Source organism: Phodopus roborovskii, unplaced genomic scaffold, assembly GCF_943737965.1.
Source record: "Phodopus roborovskii unplaced genomic scaffold, PHOROB, whole genome shotgun sequence".
In the NCBI taxonomy this organism is placed as follows: Eukaryota; Metazoa; Chordata; class Mammalia; order Rodentia; family Cricetidae; genus Phodopus; species Phodopus roborovskii.
In genome coordinates, this window is record NW_026126571.1 from 30,588,344 (window position 1) to 30,606,376 (window position 18,033).

The window sequence follows — 18,033 nt, forward strand, 5'->3', positions numbered from 1 at the left end:
CTGAGCTTGGAGGGAGCTGGAATTTATGAACAAGGAAACGGAGCATGTTGGTGTTGTTAGAGCAAAGGGAAAGATGTACTCGATGAACACTAACTACAGCAGTGGTCCTTGACACTCCAGAGTGGCAGAACAACCTGAGTGCCCATTCCCAGAGTTCTGTTGAATGAATGGCTTCCAAAATGGGCATGTCACAGAGTACTGTAATGTCACCATTAAGAAGAAGGAAAGAGTCAGAGTGGTGTGTGCCTGCAATCCCACCATTTGGGAGATACAGGCAGGAGGATCAAGAGTTCAAGGTCATCCTCGGCTGCATGGTAAGTTAGAGGCCAGCCTGGGCTACTTGAGATAAGAGGGGTGTAGTCAGGCTTTTCTTTGGGCCACCAGCTCACAAAAAAAAAAAAAAAAAAAAAAAAAAAAAAAAGACACAAAGACATTAATTATGAAAGCTTGGCCTTAGCTTAGGTTTGTTTCTAACCAGCTCTAATAACTTACCCCATTTCTAGTAATTGAGTTTCTGCCTTGTGGCTTTATTACCTCATCTTTGTACTGCCCATCCTGCTTGTTCTGTGTCACCTGGCATCTCCACCTTCTTCCCAGCATCCTCTCCGCCCAGAAATCCTGCCTAGCTATTGGGCATTCAGCTTTTTATTAAACCAGTCAGAGTGACACATCTTGACAATGTACAAAAAGATTATCCCACAACAAAGGAGAGAGGAGGAAGGAAGAAGTTTGTTGAAAACTTGTGTTTGTTCTGTTTCTAAAAGGGGGTATAGAACAGCATGTGTAATAACCACAGTACTCCAAGACTGATGGATCTGGTAAACCAGGTAGCCATTTCCAAGGAGACTAAAAAGGGGCTGCTCCAAGGCCAGAGGATAGCTCTGACAAGCAAGAGCAGAGTGGAGCTGGCACAGTGTGTCACCCTGAAACAAAGGAGGAAGAGTGTTCTTGCTTAATCCAGCTTGGGTCTGGAGAGGCCCACTCGACCACCTGTAAAACCCCCCAAGTTTAATACTGTCTCCACCTACACCAGCTGCTAGCTCAGAGGTCAGGGCAATGCTGAGGTAGAGCTGCATGGTCTTTTGGCATCCCATGGTTAGTTGTGAGTGTCTCTCAGGGCCCAGCAGTGAACCAGGAATGATTTCCCAAATGGAAAGAATTATCACAAGGGACAACATGGCTGCATCAGTTTGTGTTTCTGGTGTAGATTTGTTACTAGTTGTGCAGCTTTCTAAGCATTGACCTTGCATAGCACACGTAAATGTCTGCCTGAAGCCTCCGGAAGTCACTCAGAGTCCTGTGGTAGCAAGTAATGTCCTCCCACAGGGACGTCAACCTCTGCACAGCCCCAGGGATGTTCTCCTCATGTCATTTGCTAACCTGATAGCCAGGAATCCCAGAAGCTTCCTATGTAGCTGAAGTCAACAAGCCCCAGAGAGTTTCTGTACCGAGTTAGGATCACACACTCAGGAGCAGAGGAGATGGCCAGAGCCTGCAGCCCTGCTGTGCTTTTGGTGACCTGAGCTCAAACTGATATACTACCTGCTACCTGATTTGCAGAGCCCCCACCCTTACTAGACGACTAGAATGGCATTTTATGGTCAGAATCGATGTCCAGTGCCTTGTGTCCCTGTTTGCAATTCCCATGGGGAGGACACCAAGCAGGGAAATCTGTATGTAAAAGTGGCCCAGGTTGGAAACAGCCGAAGGACAGGATCCCCTTTATTTGATGACTCAAGTCAGGCTTTTGGCCATTATAGAGTTCTTGTTAAGTAGCTAAAATAAAATGAGAAAGTTGGGTCCATTTTATTCCTGGGGACACTAATCAATTAGCTGCCACCAAAGATCCCTGTGGAGGCAGATCATTCTAATGGCTACTCCTTCGTGGTTGCCCTTGAAGGCTACCTGCACTGGCCTTCTGCTGCCCCGAATACCATTCCCATGAACACCAGCAAGGCTGCTCCAAGAGCTGTCTGCATGGTGACACAGCACTGCCCCCAGGTAAGGCACATGCATTCTTCTGCAGCTCAAAGAGAGTGTGCCCTCAGGTGCTGAACATGCAGATTGCCCTGGAGGGCTCAGCCAGTGGTGCTGTCTTCATTGTCCTAGGGGAGTAACAAACAGCATCACAGTCTCACTTAACATTCCCTGAACTTAGGCCTTTTCTAGCTGCACAGCAGAGCATTAAATGGGTCCACTTGTAGCAGTCTGTTCCACTGAGTGTCCAGTTGCTTTGGCCTGTCTTTACAAATCACATTCTTTCCACGTTTCTGCAGATATAAGATAGCAAGATGTTACAGTTCATTCCATGTGGACGCCATTTCCTGCTGTGGGAAACAGGGCATGGTGAAACCTATCCCAAACAAGAAGGTGACAAGGCTAACTGGGAGTCAGTCTCTTGAGAATAGTGAGTGGCCTGTGTCATGTTCACTCAAGAAAACTTGTCATGGGGTTTCTAGCAAAAAAAAAAAAAAAAAAAAAAAAAAAAAGGTGATTCTTATACAGTGGCAAGATGGAGTTTCTGTCCCTCCAGATCCTGTAGCCCTTTAGCCCCAAATAAACACACAGAGGCTTATATAATTATAAACTGTTTGGCCAATGGCTTAGGCTTTTCTTACTGGCTAGCTCTCTCTTAATTATTAACCCATTTCTATTAAACTATGTATTGTCATGAGGCTGTGGCTTACCTGTAATCCAGCATGTTACTTCTTTGGCAGCTACATGGTGTCTCCTTGCTGCTCCTCTCTGCTTCCTCTCCCGAGAATTCCCCTCATCTGGTAGCCCTGCCTATCTGCCTGCCTGGCTACTACTGGCCAATCAGTGTTTTATTCATCAACCAATAAGACAGACATATATACAGAAGAACATCCCCCATCACAAAAGAAAGGTCAAGATTCCGGAATATGGTGTTGAAACCTATAGTCCCAGAAATCAGGAGACAGAGGCAGGGGAATTGCTGCAAGTTCAGTTCAGCCAGGTCTGCATAGTGAATGCTTGACCAGCCAGAGCTACATAGCAAGACCATCTCAAAAGTGTATGTGTGGGGTGGGGTGGGTTAAATACACACACATATACATGTAGATGTCATCAAAATAAAATAGAAGACTGTAGCAAGAAGAGGGATGCACAAGATAATTTTAATTGAGGTAAAAATTACTATGCACAAGGAAAATAGGGAACTCAGTATTCTCAAGGCAAAAAGAAAAGGAAGAACTGGTCCCTTGATCAAAGATTAGGGCCCTGCTGTGGCTGGAGAAACCTTTCTCCTCAGCCTGTGCTACTTTTGTTGTCAAAGAAAATGGACATGAGTTGGAAGGGGTAAAATAAATAACACTTAAAGGAAGATTATTTAGAGATCTTGAAATGTCTGAACACAACTGAGTCTGATTTCTGCCCCAGTGAATCACATCCTGATACAATAAGAGATGGTGGAGATTACCAGGCCCTCTGTGATATTGGAGGCCCTGTGGAGAACAGGAAAGGAAAAGGAGGGAACTCCCCCAGCATCAAGAATGGAGCCTCTCACACATTCATGGCACACCCACGCATGCACACACACACATGCACACACACACACACACACACACACACACAAATCTGTGTTTGGGTGAAGTGTGGTCCTGCACGACTATGATCCCAGCACTTGCCAGGTTGAGTCAGGAGGATCAGAAGTTTGACCCAGGGCTATAAAACCCTGTCTTTAAAACAAACAAGCATGAGTTGGTGCTATTCAGTTTTCTCTTCCATGGCTAAGTTCAGGGCCGGGGAATGCTTGTAACTGAAACACTTAGGAGCAGGGGTTTTAGGCCAGAGTTGCTTAATGCTTTTGAGTAGTCAAAATATGTGAATATTTGATATAAAACCCCACAGAGCTGGCTCAGTGGACTTGCTGCTGTTGCAGAGGATCCAGTTTCGGTTCCCAGTACCCACATGGGAGCTCACAACCACCTGCAATTCCAGTTCCAGGAGAGCCAACACCCTTCTGACCTGCACACATGCAGTGCACATACATTCATGTAGGCAAACCACTGCATACATACTTTTTTGTAAAAAAAAAAAAAAAAAAAAAAAAAAAAAGCTCCTACTTCCATAGTTTTCTTCTGTTGGGTGAATGTTTTTCCAGTTTTTAATGTCAAACATAATACCACATTGAACGTCTTTAATTGAAAGAATCCCACTCCCAAAAATAATTCAATAGAAACAAGCTATAGTACAAATAATCGGAGTGGTTTTGTGATTCTCTATGTAAGCTGTACTTAAACACTGTCTTAGTGTTACCGTCGCTGTGATGACACACCATGACCAAAGGCAACTGGGGAGGAAAGGGTTTGCTTCCGTTACAGTCCCATGTAGCAGGTCGTCATTGAAAGCAGTGAGGACGGGAGCTCACACAGGGCAGGAACCTGCAAACAGGAGCTGATGCAGAGGCCTTGAAGGAGTGCTGCTCACTGGCTTGCTCTGCATGCTTTCCTGTAGAACCGCCAGCATAGGGATGGATGTCTCCACCCACAACGGGCTGGGCCCTCCCCATTGACCACTGATTATGAAAATTCCCTACAGCCTGTTCTTATGGAAGCATTTTCTTACTTAGGTTCTTTTCTCTCAGATTTTTTTTTTTTTTTTTAGCTTGTGTCAAGTTGACATAAAACTATCCAGCACACATTACTTAATATAGTGCTGGTAGGCGCACAAGGCACTCACTGGGAAAGGTGCTTGCCACCACGCCCAATAACCAGAGTTCAATCCTTAGGACCCACGTGGTAAGAGAGACTTGACTGCCATAGTTGTCCTCTGACCTCCACGCGTGCACTGTGGCATGAACTGTCCCCATACACACACAATAAATGAATGTAGTAAAAAAATTAAAATAATTAGGTGAGACTTAAAAGCATGTTTGTTTAACTGAGACAGCATACCCCAGATAAACAACTTTAAAGGGAAGAGCTTGGTTGTGGAAATTCCCCAGGTTGCCACCCACTGTCACTCTTCCTGATTAGGTTGGGACAATGGCAGCATGGTGCTAGCAGGTGGCAGAGGAGGCCTGTTCATCCCATGGTGGTGAGAAGCAAAGAGGCAGGGGAGAAGGGGAAGGGCCAGGAGTGGTGGACTACCTGGGATCCTAAAACCCAGAAGAGCCTAAAACGAGTTCCAGACCAGCGTAGGCTGCACAGGGAGAGAAAGAAGAGGCATAGGGTCCCCATGGCCTCTTCGGGGCTACACCCCCAGTGGTCTAACTTCCTTCCACATAGGTGGTTGGGAACCACTCCAGGGTCCAAGCTGCAGCAAGCAGCTCTGAATAATGTTTTAATGTTTTATTTGCATTCCTTGAATTATTAATGATCACAGAATGTTTTCCTTGTTTGCATTTGCTGTTTGCTGTTTAGAGGATTGTTTTCAGCCCCAAGCTTTTGGCTCTTAATCAAGGGTGACACCTTACAGGACCCTTAAGGGTGTGTGTTAGAGCCCATGTTTGTCTCCCATGTTATAAAGTGCAGCTATAACTGTATGCCTTTCTCATCTATGGGGGAGGGGTGTGAAAACATGTTATTTGTTGTGATATCCAATATAATGACCAATTATTTCAAATAATTCAGTATAACTGTTTCAGATGAATTACCAATCGCCTGTGGGAGAAATTAAGCTGATATTTAATTGTTTTGTATGATTTTAATTATAGAAATTCTGTGTATACAAGAATATTTAGTTATAGCCAAAAAAATTAAAGTAAATTGCCTTTCAGTTTAAAAAATTAATCCGCATCCCCCCCCCCCACCAGGTGTGGCCAGCCTGCAGCCCCAAAGGCCTCGTGCAACCCAGAGTATATTGCTTTGAATGAACACAAAATTGTAAACTTAAAGTCTTATGAGGGAGATGGCTCAGTGCTCAAACCATTTGCTACAACTGTAGGGCTCTGAGTTCAGATCCCAGGGACCCATGTACACAGCTAGCCTTGGTAGGGTGTGTCTGTAATCTGTTGCTCCTACAGTTCAATGGGAGGCTCAGTGGGAGGAGCTGTGGAAACCTGTCAGTCAGCTAGCCTGGTGTATGCAGCAGCCAGCCACAAAGAAGATAGCCTATCCCGAACCAAAGTGGAAGGCAAGGACTGACACAGACACTGAAATTGTCTTCTGATCTCTACACATGTTCCCACACTCACGCACACATACACCTACACACATACAAAAGAAAAACATAAGGGTTTTTGTGGGTTTTTTTTTTTGTAATTTGATTGCAGCTCTAGATGTGAGCATTGTGAAGATGACAGGCTACAAAAAAAAAATCATTTTGCTAACAAATGGTATCTGTAGCCTATCAGATTTACATCAATAATTACTGGTAAGATTCGGTTGAAACCTTAATTGAGTCTTTTCCTCCTGAAATGTGCACTTTAAAACAATGTTTTGTTTCTGGTTTTTCTCCAGGTCAAAAAGGCCTTCTTTGCCTTAGTAGCCAACGGAGTCCGTGCAGCGCCTCTGTGGGAAAGTAAAAAGCAGAGCTTTGTAGGTGAGTGGCAGGTCTGAGAAGGCTGTCTGACAGGGACCAGCTTTCCCTGAAGGTGCCAGGACTGGGGAATGCTGTCTGAGAGGGGACCTCTTTTCCCTGCAGAGTGACAGGGCTAGGGAAGGATGTCTGCTAAAGACCAGCTTTCCCTGAGAGTACTCCATATTCCCCATCCCTGCTGGTTCAGCCGGATAGACATTTTCCAAATTGAAGAACATTCTGGCTTTTGCATACTGAACCAGATCAGACCATTAGTGAATGTTAGCCAGTCTTTTTATTGCAGTCTTTTTGCTTTTCAAGTGCTTATTTGTTTGGAAGGCATTCTTTTAATTTAGCAAGTCTGAGCATTCTGATGTGGTCAGATGAGCTCAAGGCACTTGCTCTGAGGTGTGTGCTGGCTCTGCTCAGTCAATGCTTATCACCCTGTAAACAGCAGCAAGTATCAGAATGTGAATATAATCAATGTCTGATAAATCATTAAGCTGTTAGAAATGCTGGCTAAGCCCTGAATATGGGAGAACATGACTGTAATCCCAGCACTTGGGAGGCAGGGGGGAATTGCAAATTCCAGTCTAAGATAGCAAGAGCTAGGATTGTTGGTCAGGGCCACAGGTCCTGCTTAGGGTGTGCAGGGTCCTGGGCGGGACCCTCGCACTAAAAGGGTTTATGCCTTCCAACTATGTAAACCTATCACATCTGACCCCAGATAACAATGCTGTTACTCTAGTGTTTAGAACGTTATTCTGAAGTTAACTACTTCAGTCTGCTCTCCCTCTAGACTATAATGTTCTTTTGTTGTCGTTTTGCTTTTTGAGTCAGGGTTTCTTTGTGTATCTCTGGCTGTCCTGGAACTCGCTCTGTAGACTAGGCTGACCTCAAACTCAGAGATCCTCCTGCCTGTACCTCCTGAGTACTGAGATTCAAGGTGTGTGCCACCACCACCCAGCCAGCACCTGTAATGTTCTTATAGAAAATATTTCTTGTTGTCACCTTCACAACTCTAGTTTCCAACACATAGTAGGTCTTCAGTGAGTGGTGGCTCTTTGCTGAACCCATTGTGTTCAGAAACGGTCCAGGTGCCTCAGAGGTCCCATCTTTATAGCACTTAGGGAATGTCTGCATCAACTCCCAAAGCACTTAAAGTTATTCACATGTAGCTACAATTCTTTGTGGTATTTTATGAGTGTTGGTGAATTCTCTCTCCATCTGCCAAATGCTCAGATTCCATACTGTCTATCAGGAGATTCCATACTGTCTATCAAGCTTTGGTTTGAATTTCTACTTTAGTATAGGAAATGCATGTACCACAAATAATAAAAACCCAGAGACAGATATTGGGGTTAAAACTGAAGATCAGAAAAGCAAAAGAGCCAAGCCACTAGAGAGACCTCTTACCTCTACCAAGGCTCAGACCAAAGGGGCGATCCTGTCCCTCCCAATCCTCAGACTGAATGCTGTCTCTATAAATTCAATGAGCTCCTGTCTCCTTCTACCTTACATTCCTCTCTCTGCCCAGCCATATCAACTCCTGTCTCCACCTCCCTAATGCTGGGGTCAAAAGTGTAAGCTATTTCTCTTTTAGACTGATTTAATCTTGTGTAGCCCAGGGTGGCCTTGAACTCATGGAGATATGGCTGCTTGTCTCCCAAATGCTAGGATTAAAGGTCACCACTGCCTGGCCTCTATAGCTAAATAGTGTTGCTAGCGCCACACTCTGATCTTCAGGCAAGTTTTATTTGTTAAAAGCACAAACAAAATATCACTACATGAGCCTGAGATTTTTAGTTTTGTATTTTGCAAGAATTTCTAGTAAACATTGCAGATTCACTTGCCACTGGAAGCTTTCCTCCTGAGTGTCTTTTTCCATATATGTGTATGGTGTGTGTGTGTGTGTGTGTGTGTGTGTGTGTGTGTGTGTGTGTGTGCGCGCGCGCGCGTGCTCATACATGTTTGCATGCATGTGAAGGCCTGAGACTGATGTCAGGAATCATCCTCTATCACTTGTCCACTTTATTCTCTGAGGCAGGGTCTCCTGAATCATATATAGAGCTGCTGATATGCCTAATCTCCCAAGCTACCTTACTCTGGGGACCCCGTCTCTGCCTTATAAGGCTGTAATTGCAAGTGAGCCACCACACTAAGGATCCAGACTCCCATCCTCACACTTAGGTGACAAGTGTTTTAACCACTGAACCATCTCTACAGATTCTTGGTTTTGTTTTTAACCTGTGATTCTTTGTTCTAGGAATGCTCACTATTACAGATTTCATAAATATACTGCACAGATACTATAAATCACCTATGGTAAGTATCAGAGATCTCATTCTGTGTGTGTGTGTGAGAGAGAGAGAGAGAGATTAGGATGGGGTGGATTTTCCCAGTATGTTTAAGACTTCTAACCCAAGTAAACAGTAAACTTGGCCTCACATCATTTATTTGAAGTTTGGAAAAGGTACCAGGAATTAAAAAAAGGGTAGAAACTTCTTTATTCAGCTTACAGAATTATCCATTCTGATTTAGGGCCCTGATGTATATAAGTTCCTGCAGCTTGATGACTAGCCACACAGTACCAGCTTCTGCTGGGATCAGGAAGGGCGGTGCCTCCCCCCACTTCCTCTTAGTGGTTGGCCTGTGGGCCTCACCCTAGAGATAAAGTGGTGAAGGGGCTTTCTTTTTGAAGGCCTGTTGTTCTGGGTGGAGTTGGAGAGTTGCTCATCACCCATCCAGGATTTATTTTTCATACTTATTTCAGTTCTGGAGGGAAACCCAAAGCATTGAGTTTGCTGGGCAAGGCTCCACCACAGAGCTACTCCAGCCCCTCCTTCACAGTTTTATAGCCACTATAAGGAAACTAGAAAAAGAGTCAGATCACAATGGAAGAAATTCAGCTCTTACTCTTTGCTGCCAAGTTGGGGAAAGACTGTTCTGGATGCCGTTGGTGGCAGCCTCCCTGGCCCCTAGCCCAGATGTTCTAGCAGGGCAGTTTGAATTGAATCCCAGTCTGCCCTGTATCAAACACTGCTTGGTTTGGTTTTGTTTGCTGTGGTGGAGAGGACAGTTGTCTGTTTGATTTAACTAGTTCTACTATTTGGGCATCTAAAGGGCAGACGTTTTTCCAGTTAGGGTGTTTTTAAGGTGGCAGTCAGTTGTCCACTAGTGTGCATTATTTGACAAGGAAACATGTCCTAAGAAGTGTGTCTTCCATTGACCCCATTGTGTAAACACAGCAAAATGTTTTACTCAGACTGAGACGGCCACATTGTGGGTTCTGACAGTCATCATTTGATCAAACTGTCACTGAATGGCACATGGCTGTAGTTCCCATATAAAATACAAAAATGAGTTTCTTCATGAGGAAAAATCTAGAAGGAAGATGTTTATACATAGGACAGGAAGGTAGAAAGTGGACTGTGAAAAGGGAGGAAGGGGAGGGGAGGGGAGGCCTTACCCTCTCCGAGGAGCAGACCATGGTGGGGAGGAGAGGAGGGAGGGGGAACTGGAATTGGAATGTAAAAAATAAATTAATAAAAAAAGAAGAGAAAGGGGAGGAAAGAGGAAGGGCGGAGAGGGGAGGAATGAGAGGATAAGGGATTATGTGTGACATAAAACAGGAGGAGGGGCCATTTGTGGGAAGAAAGGGGACAATCGACGGGGAGATAGAGATGCAGGGTGACCAGAATGGTGTATAGAGAGATACAGAAACAGAAGTGCCACCATGAAACCTGTTACTTTTATCTGCTTATTCAAAAATTTAATTAAAAAATATCCTACTTAGAGAAAAATGAAGTTTTATCAGATTTTAAGTAATCTGTGTTTTTTATATATATGATAAAGAACAGCAGAGGTCATATAGCAAATCTCTGTGGTTGTTTATTAAACAAAAAATGGAAGCTGGCCCAGACTGATAGCTGGGAATCCAGCATGGGACTGACTCAGGCCCCCCTGAATATGGGTCTCAGCTAGAAGGACTGAGCAGTCTTAAGGGACCTCAGACAGTGGAGCCAGGATGTATTCCTGGTGCACAACACATCCTCCATGGAGGGATAACTGCCTTAATCTAGAGACAGGAGAGAAGCCCTAGTCACTACTTGAAATGACCTGACAGATCTACATGACCCCAACTGGATGGCATTGCCCTACATATGGAGTGGGGGTGAGGGGATGGGAGGGGAGGGTGGTCAGGGTGCATGTGAGGGGGTAGAGAGGGTAAAAGGGAGGGAGGGAGAGGGAACTGAGATAGACAGGTAAAATAAAAAAAAAAAATAGTTTTTTTTAAAAAAATGGAAGCTGGATGGTGGTGGTGGCACACACCTTTAATCCCAGCACTCTGGAATTCGAGGCCAGCCCAGTGTACAGAGTGAGTTCCAGGACAGGCTCCAAAGCTGCACAGAGAAACCCTGTCTGGAAAAAAAGAAAGGAAGGAAGGAAAGAAAGAAGGAAGAAAGAGAAGTCAAGTCGATAGACGGGCTAAAGATTTCTTGGTATTTAAATATACTTTCTCATCCCTATTTTCTAATCATAAACAGAAAGCAGGAGTGTAGCTACTTTCCCCTGTGGATGGTAACACTTGTAGATTCGGATTTTTCTTATTTGCAGGTACAGATTTATGAATTAGAGGAACATAAGATTGAAACGTGGAGGGGTAAGCACTGCCAGGTCTTAAACTCTTCACTGTCTGGAGAAAATGTTACGCAAATGTCTTAGGTCATTTCCTGCACTGAATTACAACTCTGTTTCTTTTTCATTTTTCTTCCCTCCTAACTTTGCCTGTTGTCACACGTGCGTGGCCTTACTCCACTAGGCCCGAGGCTGTGGAGATGAGTGATGTGACCACCGAGTTTCACCCTCAGATATCTAGTCACCATGTCCTGAGTGTGGCCCAGAGCAAGCTTCTGCTCCAAGAAACTGAAATCATTCTTTTAACAATTCAGCAAAACCAGAGCAAGAGAAATTCTACCTGAACAGTTCAGACTGAATAATAAGAAAACCATTGTAGGAGCTCCTGGGCTGGGGAGATAGTCTGGGAAGAAAGGTGCTGGCTATGCAAGCCCTGAGCTCAGTCCCCAGAATCCATGTAAAAGCCAAGCATGGGAGTGTGCACTTACCAGCACTGGAGACCATGACAGGTGAATCTCAGGGGACTCACTGGTCAGCCAGCCTGATTGAATCAGCAAAGCCAGACCCAGGGACAGACTCTGTCTCAAAAAACATGATGGAGAGCCTCTGAGGTACTCTCTGGCACACACATACAAATATGCATACACACAGATAGATACACTAGTACATACAAAAGGACTCTGTTTGCCACACCATTTTTGCCTACAATTGGACCAGTATTTAAACTCTCGTTCCATTATGGGAAGGTTGTCATCTCAAAGACTCATAATGGGCAGGGGTGGGTCAAAGGACCCAGACTGATCCCAGCATTAGAGCCCTGGCCCCATGCTCAAGGAAGAGCCTGGGTAGAAGGGGAGGGACCAACTGCAGGACATTTCTTGGCTAGGTGTTAGGAATCTGGTCTTGTTTCTGTCATGTGCTTGACAGGACAACCAGCTTTTAAGGGTAGCGGAGAAATCATAGATTCCGCTTGAATTCTCCAGACTTCTGCAGGCCCTCTTCATTTCTCATGGTTTTGAAATCTTGCCAACAGATGTGTTTTGTTGAGCATGCCTTTATCAAGGCAGGCTAAATGAGTTAAGTCAGCATGGCATCCAGATGGCCTGTCAGTGATATGACTGACAATACCAAGGCAGGCACTTCTCATCAAATTCTGCTGTATACGTTCCATTGACCATGGTTTAGATATATTTACACTTTCATCTACAGGCAAGTTTGAAGGTGTAATAATATCAAGATGGTCTCAAGATACCTTCTGTGTGCAAACCTTAGCAAAGCAAATTAATTACAGTTGATTTCTCTTTACAAAGAAAATGTGCATATGCTGGCAAGATCCTCAACATGCCCTGCGTTTAAAGCATCAGTTGAGAGAAATAAAATGAGGTCATTTGAAGAACAACATTGTTTAGAGTGATGCTGTCTCCCAGTCTATGAAAGTCTGCTCTAAAGGAGTCTGTAAATGTTTGATTTCTTCAGAGTGTTGTGGACTTGATAGGACCCAGTGGCCTCTGCTGCCATTGCTCCACATCAGAGTGTTTCCTGGTGTTATCGGCATCTTTGGAAATATCAGGGTTTTTCTGTGTTTGATTATTCTCCAAAGAGAGAACAGTTGAGGCTGCTTAAAATAACCCTGACTATGTAACCTTAGCTTAGGGTAAATTATCATCTTTTATTTGTGTTCCAGTCCGTCCAGTTATTGCCTATAAACTGGGGGATATTGTAATGTAAAACAGCATTGTGCACAGTAGATCTGTAACTAATTGTGTTTCCCTTCTACAAATGCAGAGTTGTACTTACAAGAAACCTTCAAGCCTTTGGTGAATATCTCTCCTGATGCAAGGTAAACATGGAAGCTTCTTCTCTCCCTTTGAAAACATTCTTTGCAATGTAGGTGTTTTATTGTCATATAGGTAACTAGAAGTAGACAAGTCTAGATAGGGCAGCCTCCTAATCCAAGGAGTATGCCAGAAGTTGAGAGATGTTGGGAATCACAGCAAAGCCAGGCATGGTGGAATCTTCGCACTGGGGAGGCTGACGTTAAGAGGATTGCATATTTGAGGCCAACCTGGGCTGTATACATAGCAAGCACAAGGCTATCCTGGACCACTTAACAAGACTTAAGAGAGGAAGGAGGGTGAGGGGATGGAACCGCCACACAGATACAAGTGATTGGAAACCGTCTGAGGGTGATCATCCAGACTAGTTTTGTTTTTGTTTTTTGTGTCCTCCCCTCCCCCCACCCCCAGACAGTGTTTCTCTGTGTAGCTTGGTAGGGGCCTTGAACTTCCAAGTGCTGGGACTAAAGGCATGCGCTGCCACCACCCCGGCTTCACCCAGGCCAGTTTTAAAGATCCAGTTCACCTGCAGTACCATCAGTAAAGGAACCCTGTAACAGTTACCAAGCTCGGGCTTCACCCCTGACCCCAGCCCTCGCTGTGAGAGGCTGGGTCCTGGGAACAGCAGTGAAACGTTCCCAGAGTGAGTTCAGCCCAGACCTGAGCCATTCTGGAAGGAACAGGAAGGGTGTAGCAGGACTCACACAGCCTGGTGGTAGAGCAGGTGCTGGACTCAGCCTCTGGCTGTCAGCACAAGATGGACAAAGAAGGAGACATTTTTAAAGCCCAAGAGCTGTACAGAGAGAATACACTTCGTTTTGTTATCTTATTTCCGGTCATAGGGCTTCTTGGAGACAGGGTAATAAGGACACAGGGCAGTCCCCTCAGGTGGGCTGGCAGGGCAGGCAGACACCCTGGGAGTCTGGCATCCAACTTCAGTGCTGAGATCACTGAGGTCACTGCTGGCTTTCTGGAAGGCTTAAGGTTTGCCTTTTTGAAACAAACCCGCTGGACACACTGTGAACAACCTGCCTTGCTGGAGATCCATGTTTCCCTCTTGAGTTTGAGATATAGCAACAGATGGGCAGATAGCTCCCATGTAAAGCTTTGCCGTGACTATTTTAAGCCAGTGAACTTCTTATGGTAGTATAAAAGCAGTGAAAATACTGTAAAGCAGGGGTGGTCCACAGTCTTTCTGGTTTTCCTTGAAAGCCTCCTAATGACTCTAATGGCTTTTCCCGCAGCCTCTTCGATGCTGTATACTCGTTGATCAAAAATAAAATCCACAGATTGCCAGTTATTGACCCTATCAGTGGGAATGCACTTTATATACTTACCCACAAAAGAATCCTCAAGTTCCTCCAGCTTTTTGTAAGTAGTCCCTAAAGATGCAGTTGCATTGACTGTCACTTACATCAAGTAAATGGGCTCCTGTTGTTCTCGGTAGAAGAAACCGTTAGTTCCAAGGTCTCCATTTTGCAACATTTCAGTTTCTCAGCTCACTACTGTGCACATTGTGTGTTCTCTAGGTTGAGGCCCGCTCAAATGCTATAGTCTCTTAGACCAAGTATTAACAGTAATAGAAACGGGGAATGCCCCCTGAAGATGGGCATCTCTTGTGCATGGGCAGCTAAAGCAGTTTCTAGGTCAGTCTCATTGAGGTCTACTGCACCAGATGGATGGAGCCAGGGTTTAGGTAGAAATTGCTTCATGGTGTGTTTGTTGAGGTCGTGGTTTTAGAAACATGAGCAAAAAACACCATCCCAGGAGTTATCTCATTCTCGACTGCAACGGCGGCCAGAGAATCCCAAGGCAAGTAAGATGTAAGCAACAGGTACACCATAGTGCACTTGTGTGCTTTGTGTTCACAACCTCTGAGATGGGTAGCATTAGAGGAGGCTCCACCGGGGCAGGAATGTGCTAGGAGGCTTCCATGTCCCTCCCCAGCACCTGTGCTAAATGCAGAGTTGAAGTCCTCAGTCAGGAGGATCCTTGTTTCCTTTCTAAAGAAAACACACTGAAAAGCTTCCCACCAGGCATGGCATGCAAATTGCTCTTCTGGATGTAGCCTTGCAAGTCCAGGATCTTACAAAGGTGTCCAGGGTTTAGAGACATCGTTGGTCATCCAACTGGTTTAATAGAGCATACAGAGACAGGTTACATTTCCTGATTGAGTAAATGCTAAGAAATCAGGACAGGAATGATTTGCCAAAAAGCCCAAGACGTTTAGTAAGCAACCTAGGAAGAAAGTGAGGGGTTTTGTCCATCAGTTGGTAATTGTGGCAGCCTTCCATGGTGAGACATAGAAACCAAGAGCTTGAGTGGAGGGCCAGGCTGGCAGCTCAGGCCCCTAGAGCCCATCTGTGACAGTTGGCCAGTGGCAGGCACTACTACCCTGGGAGCTTTGCACAAGCTATCCTTATTGCAGCCTGCCCGGTTGGTGTTGCTGATGCTGTTCGTAGTTTCACTCATCTAGTCTGTAGAGAGGAAGGGGTTTGCCTTATATTTGGACCAATATGGCAGCTAGAACCTTGCAGCTAAAATATTCAGCCATCTCAGATAAAAATACATGTTTTAAATAAAGAAACACCATAGCCTGGTTTTTACTGAGTTATCAGGCTCCTTCTGAGAAAGGGTAGTGATACCCTTCCAGGCACTTGAGAAGTAGGCAGACAGAAGCGGGAATACCCTGTATGAGATGGATTGGATGACCTAATAGGTCTTTCTCTCTCTCTCTCTCTCTCTCTCTCTCTCTCTCTCTCTCTCTCTCTCTCTCTAAATTTCTAGGAATCTCATGATTTGAATATTGATGAACTCTTTGACTTGAACATTTTGTTTCTTCTAATTGTTCATCTTTTCCTGATAATTATAAGGTACAGCAGCAGGAGGATGGTGTCAGCTATGCCCTTTATAAAAGGTGGATTCTTTGAAACCGTAGACCTCACTTTGTTGTAGTTCAGCCTGGTCCTAGACTTTCTTCCAACTTATCCCTCTTCCTTTGAAACAGTCAGAAAAGGAAACTAATCTTTTAAGGTTCCTTCCGCTGTGTTCAGCTTACTCTGTAAGATTCCTCTGGGGAGAGTGCAGGCTGTGGCTGTCTGATGGAACAAGCAGCAGCTTGATCTCAGCCAGCCATCCCTGGGGTCTGCACACAACAGGGCTCAGTGTCACTTCCAGTCCCAGGGCAGAATGTACATCACTAAGAATAAAGGGTTCATTTCCCAGACAGACCTGTCCATCCCAGCTTCTACCCCACAGTTTTGGTAAAGAGAAGGGAAAACATGAATTCTTGGAATCACTTTTGTGTGGAAGGATACATGTAGAGCAGCTGGTTTGAGACATTTGTGATGTAGCTTTGATAACAATGAGACACTAAGCTGACAATTAGGAAACAGTACCTTTAATTAGTTGAACAAAGATCTGAATGTTTGAGCATTGAAGGGGTTTGCTAGGGTTCTAGAACATTCTCATGTCTCTCCTTGCTCAGATGTCTGATATGCCAAAGCCTGCCTTCATGAAGCAGAACCTGGATGAACTTGGAATAGGAACGTACCACAATATTGCCTTCATTCACCCAGACACTCCCATCATCAAAGCCTTGAACATCTTTGTGGAGAGACGGATATCAGCACTGCCTGTGGTGGATGAGTCAGGTCTGTGAGGCCATCTGGCAAAGCTGAATACCCTGCTCCTGGACCAAAAGGAGTGGGAAATGGGCAGACAGCACAGAAGTGAATGCTGGGATACAGTTCCCACAGTCAGCAATCAGGAGAATGAGAATGTTAAATGGGCTTAGTTTCCTTCTCCATTAAGATTCTGTTTCATATCCATTTTTAAATAAGTCCATTTGTTTTATTCAACACTGTTTAATCCACAGTATTTACCCAGTTAAGACTGATTCTTTAATGAGTTGCTATTTTGTTCCTAAAATGTTTTTCTAACATATGTTTCCATTTTTAGGAAAAGTTGTAGATATTTATTCCAAGTTTGATGTAATTGTAAGTATTTTTTCATGTTTTTAAACCTGTCATTTAGAATGCATTTCTAAACAAATGAAAACTGAAATTAGACTGAGTCATTTATTCCCTGCTGTAACCATTTCTGACCTTTTGAGTGAGAGTCTTGGAGTATTTCAGTCTCTTCACAGTGATAATATCTCTAATACTCACTGATATACCAGTGAATTGTGTAAGTGTGTGCTGATGTTCGGCTGTCCCTGGGCTTTTGATAGGGGTGCATCGCTTCCATCCCTACAGCCCATGCATCTTACCGTTTTCAGGGTTAGTTCATTTCTCAGGAGACCTTGCTCGTGTGTGGTGTAGAATCTTAGTGGACAAAATGGGGGCGAACCTATAGAAAACAGTCAGAATTTAACATGTGAGCTGGAGAGTTGCCTTAGTGGTTAAGAGTACATGATGGGGGGGGGGGGCTAGAGAGATGGCTCAGCAGTTAAGAGTACTGACTGCTCTTCCAGAGGATCCTCAGCACCTGCATGGCGGCTAACAACTGCCTGGTAACTCCAGTTCCAGGGGACCTGACACTCTCATACAGACATACATGCAGGCAAAACACCAATGCACATGAAAGAAAATAAATTATTAAAAAAAAAAAAAAGAGTACATGATGGTCCAAGTGTCATAGGAGAGGGCTCACAAATACCTGTAACTGCAACTTAAAGGGACCTGATGCCCTTTTCTGTCCTCTGTAAGCACTACACACACACTCACACACATATACACACTCATACACAAACAGACACATGTGTGTGTACACATGCACACAAATATAAATAAAGTAAAAATCTTTTTAAATGTAAAAAACAACATCTATCTGCCAAATCTAGTGACAAAGCCTGTAGTCCCAGCTACTCAAGAGCTTGAGGCAGGAGGATTGCAAGTTCAAGGCCTGAATTGATTTCACAGTAAGTTCAGAACCAGCCTGAGTAACTTAGGAAGACCTGGCTCAAAATTGGAAAAAAAGAGAGAGAGAGAGAGGCTAGGACAGTAGCTCAATGGTAGAACACTTGCTTAGTTTGCATGAGGTCCTGGGTTCAATCCCCCATACTACCAACACAACAAAT

At 44.5% G+C, this 18,033-nt stretch overlaps 1 protein-coding gene across 2 annotated transcripts in view; it reads left to right on the forward strand.

The window, feature by feature from the left end:
• The window catches only part of Prkag2 (protein kinase AMP-activated non-catalytic subunit gamma 2), a 242,124-nt gene that overhangs the window by 216,977 nt on the left and 7,114 nt on the right, over positions 1 to 18,033 (forward strand). For both annotated transcript variants that reach the window (XM_051203229.1, XM_051203230.1), the window contains exons 7-13: positions 6,423 to 6,504; positions 8,747 to 8,805; positions 11,098 to 11,143; positions 12,904 to 12,958; positions 14,198 to 14,324; positions 16,441 to 16,606; positions 16,914 to 16,951. In XM_051203229.1, coding sequence (XP_051059186.1) covers positions 6,423 to 6,504; positions 8,747 to 8,805; positions 11,098 to 11,143; positions 12,904 to 12,958; positions 14,198 to 14,324; positions 16,441 to 16,606; positions 16,914 to 16,951 — 573 coding nt within the window. The remainder of the gene's footprint in view (positions 1 to 6,422; positions 6,505 to 8,746; positions 8,806 to 11,097; positions 11,144 to 12,903; positions 12,959 to 14,197; positions 14,325 to 16,440; positions 16,607 to 16,913; positions 16,952 to 18,033) is intronic.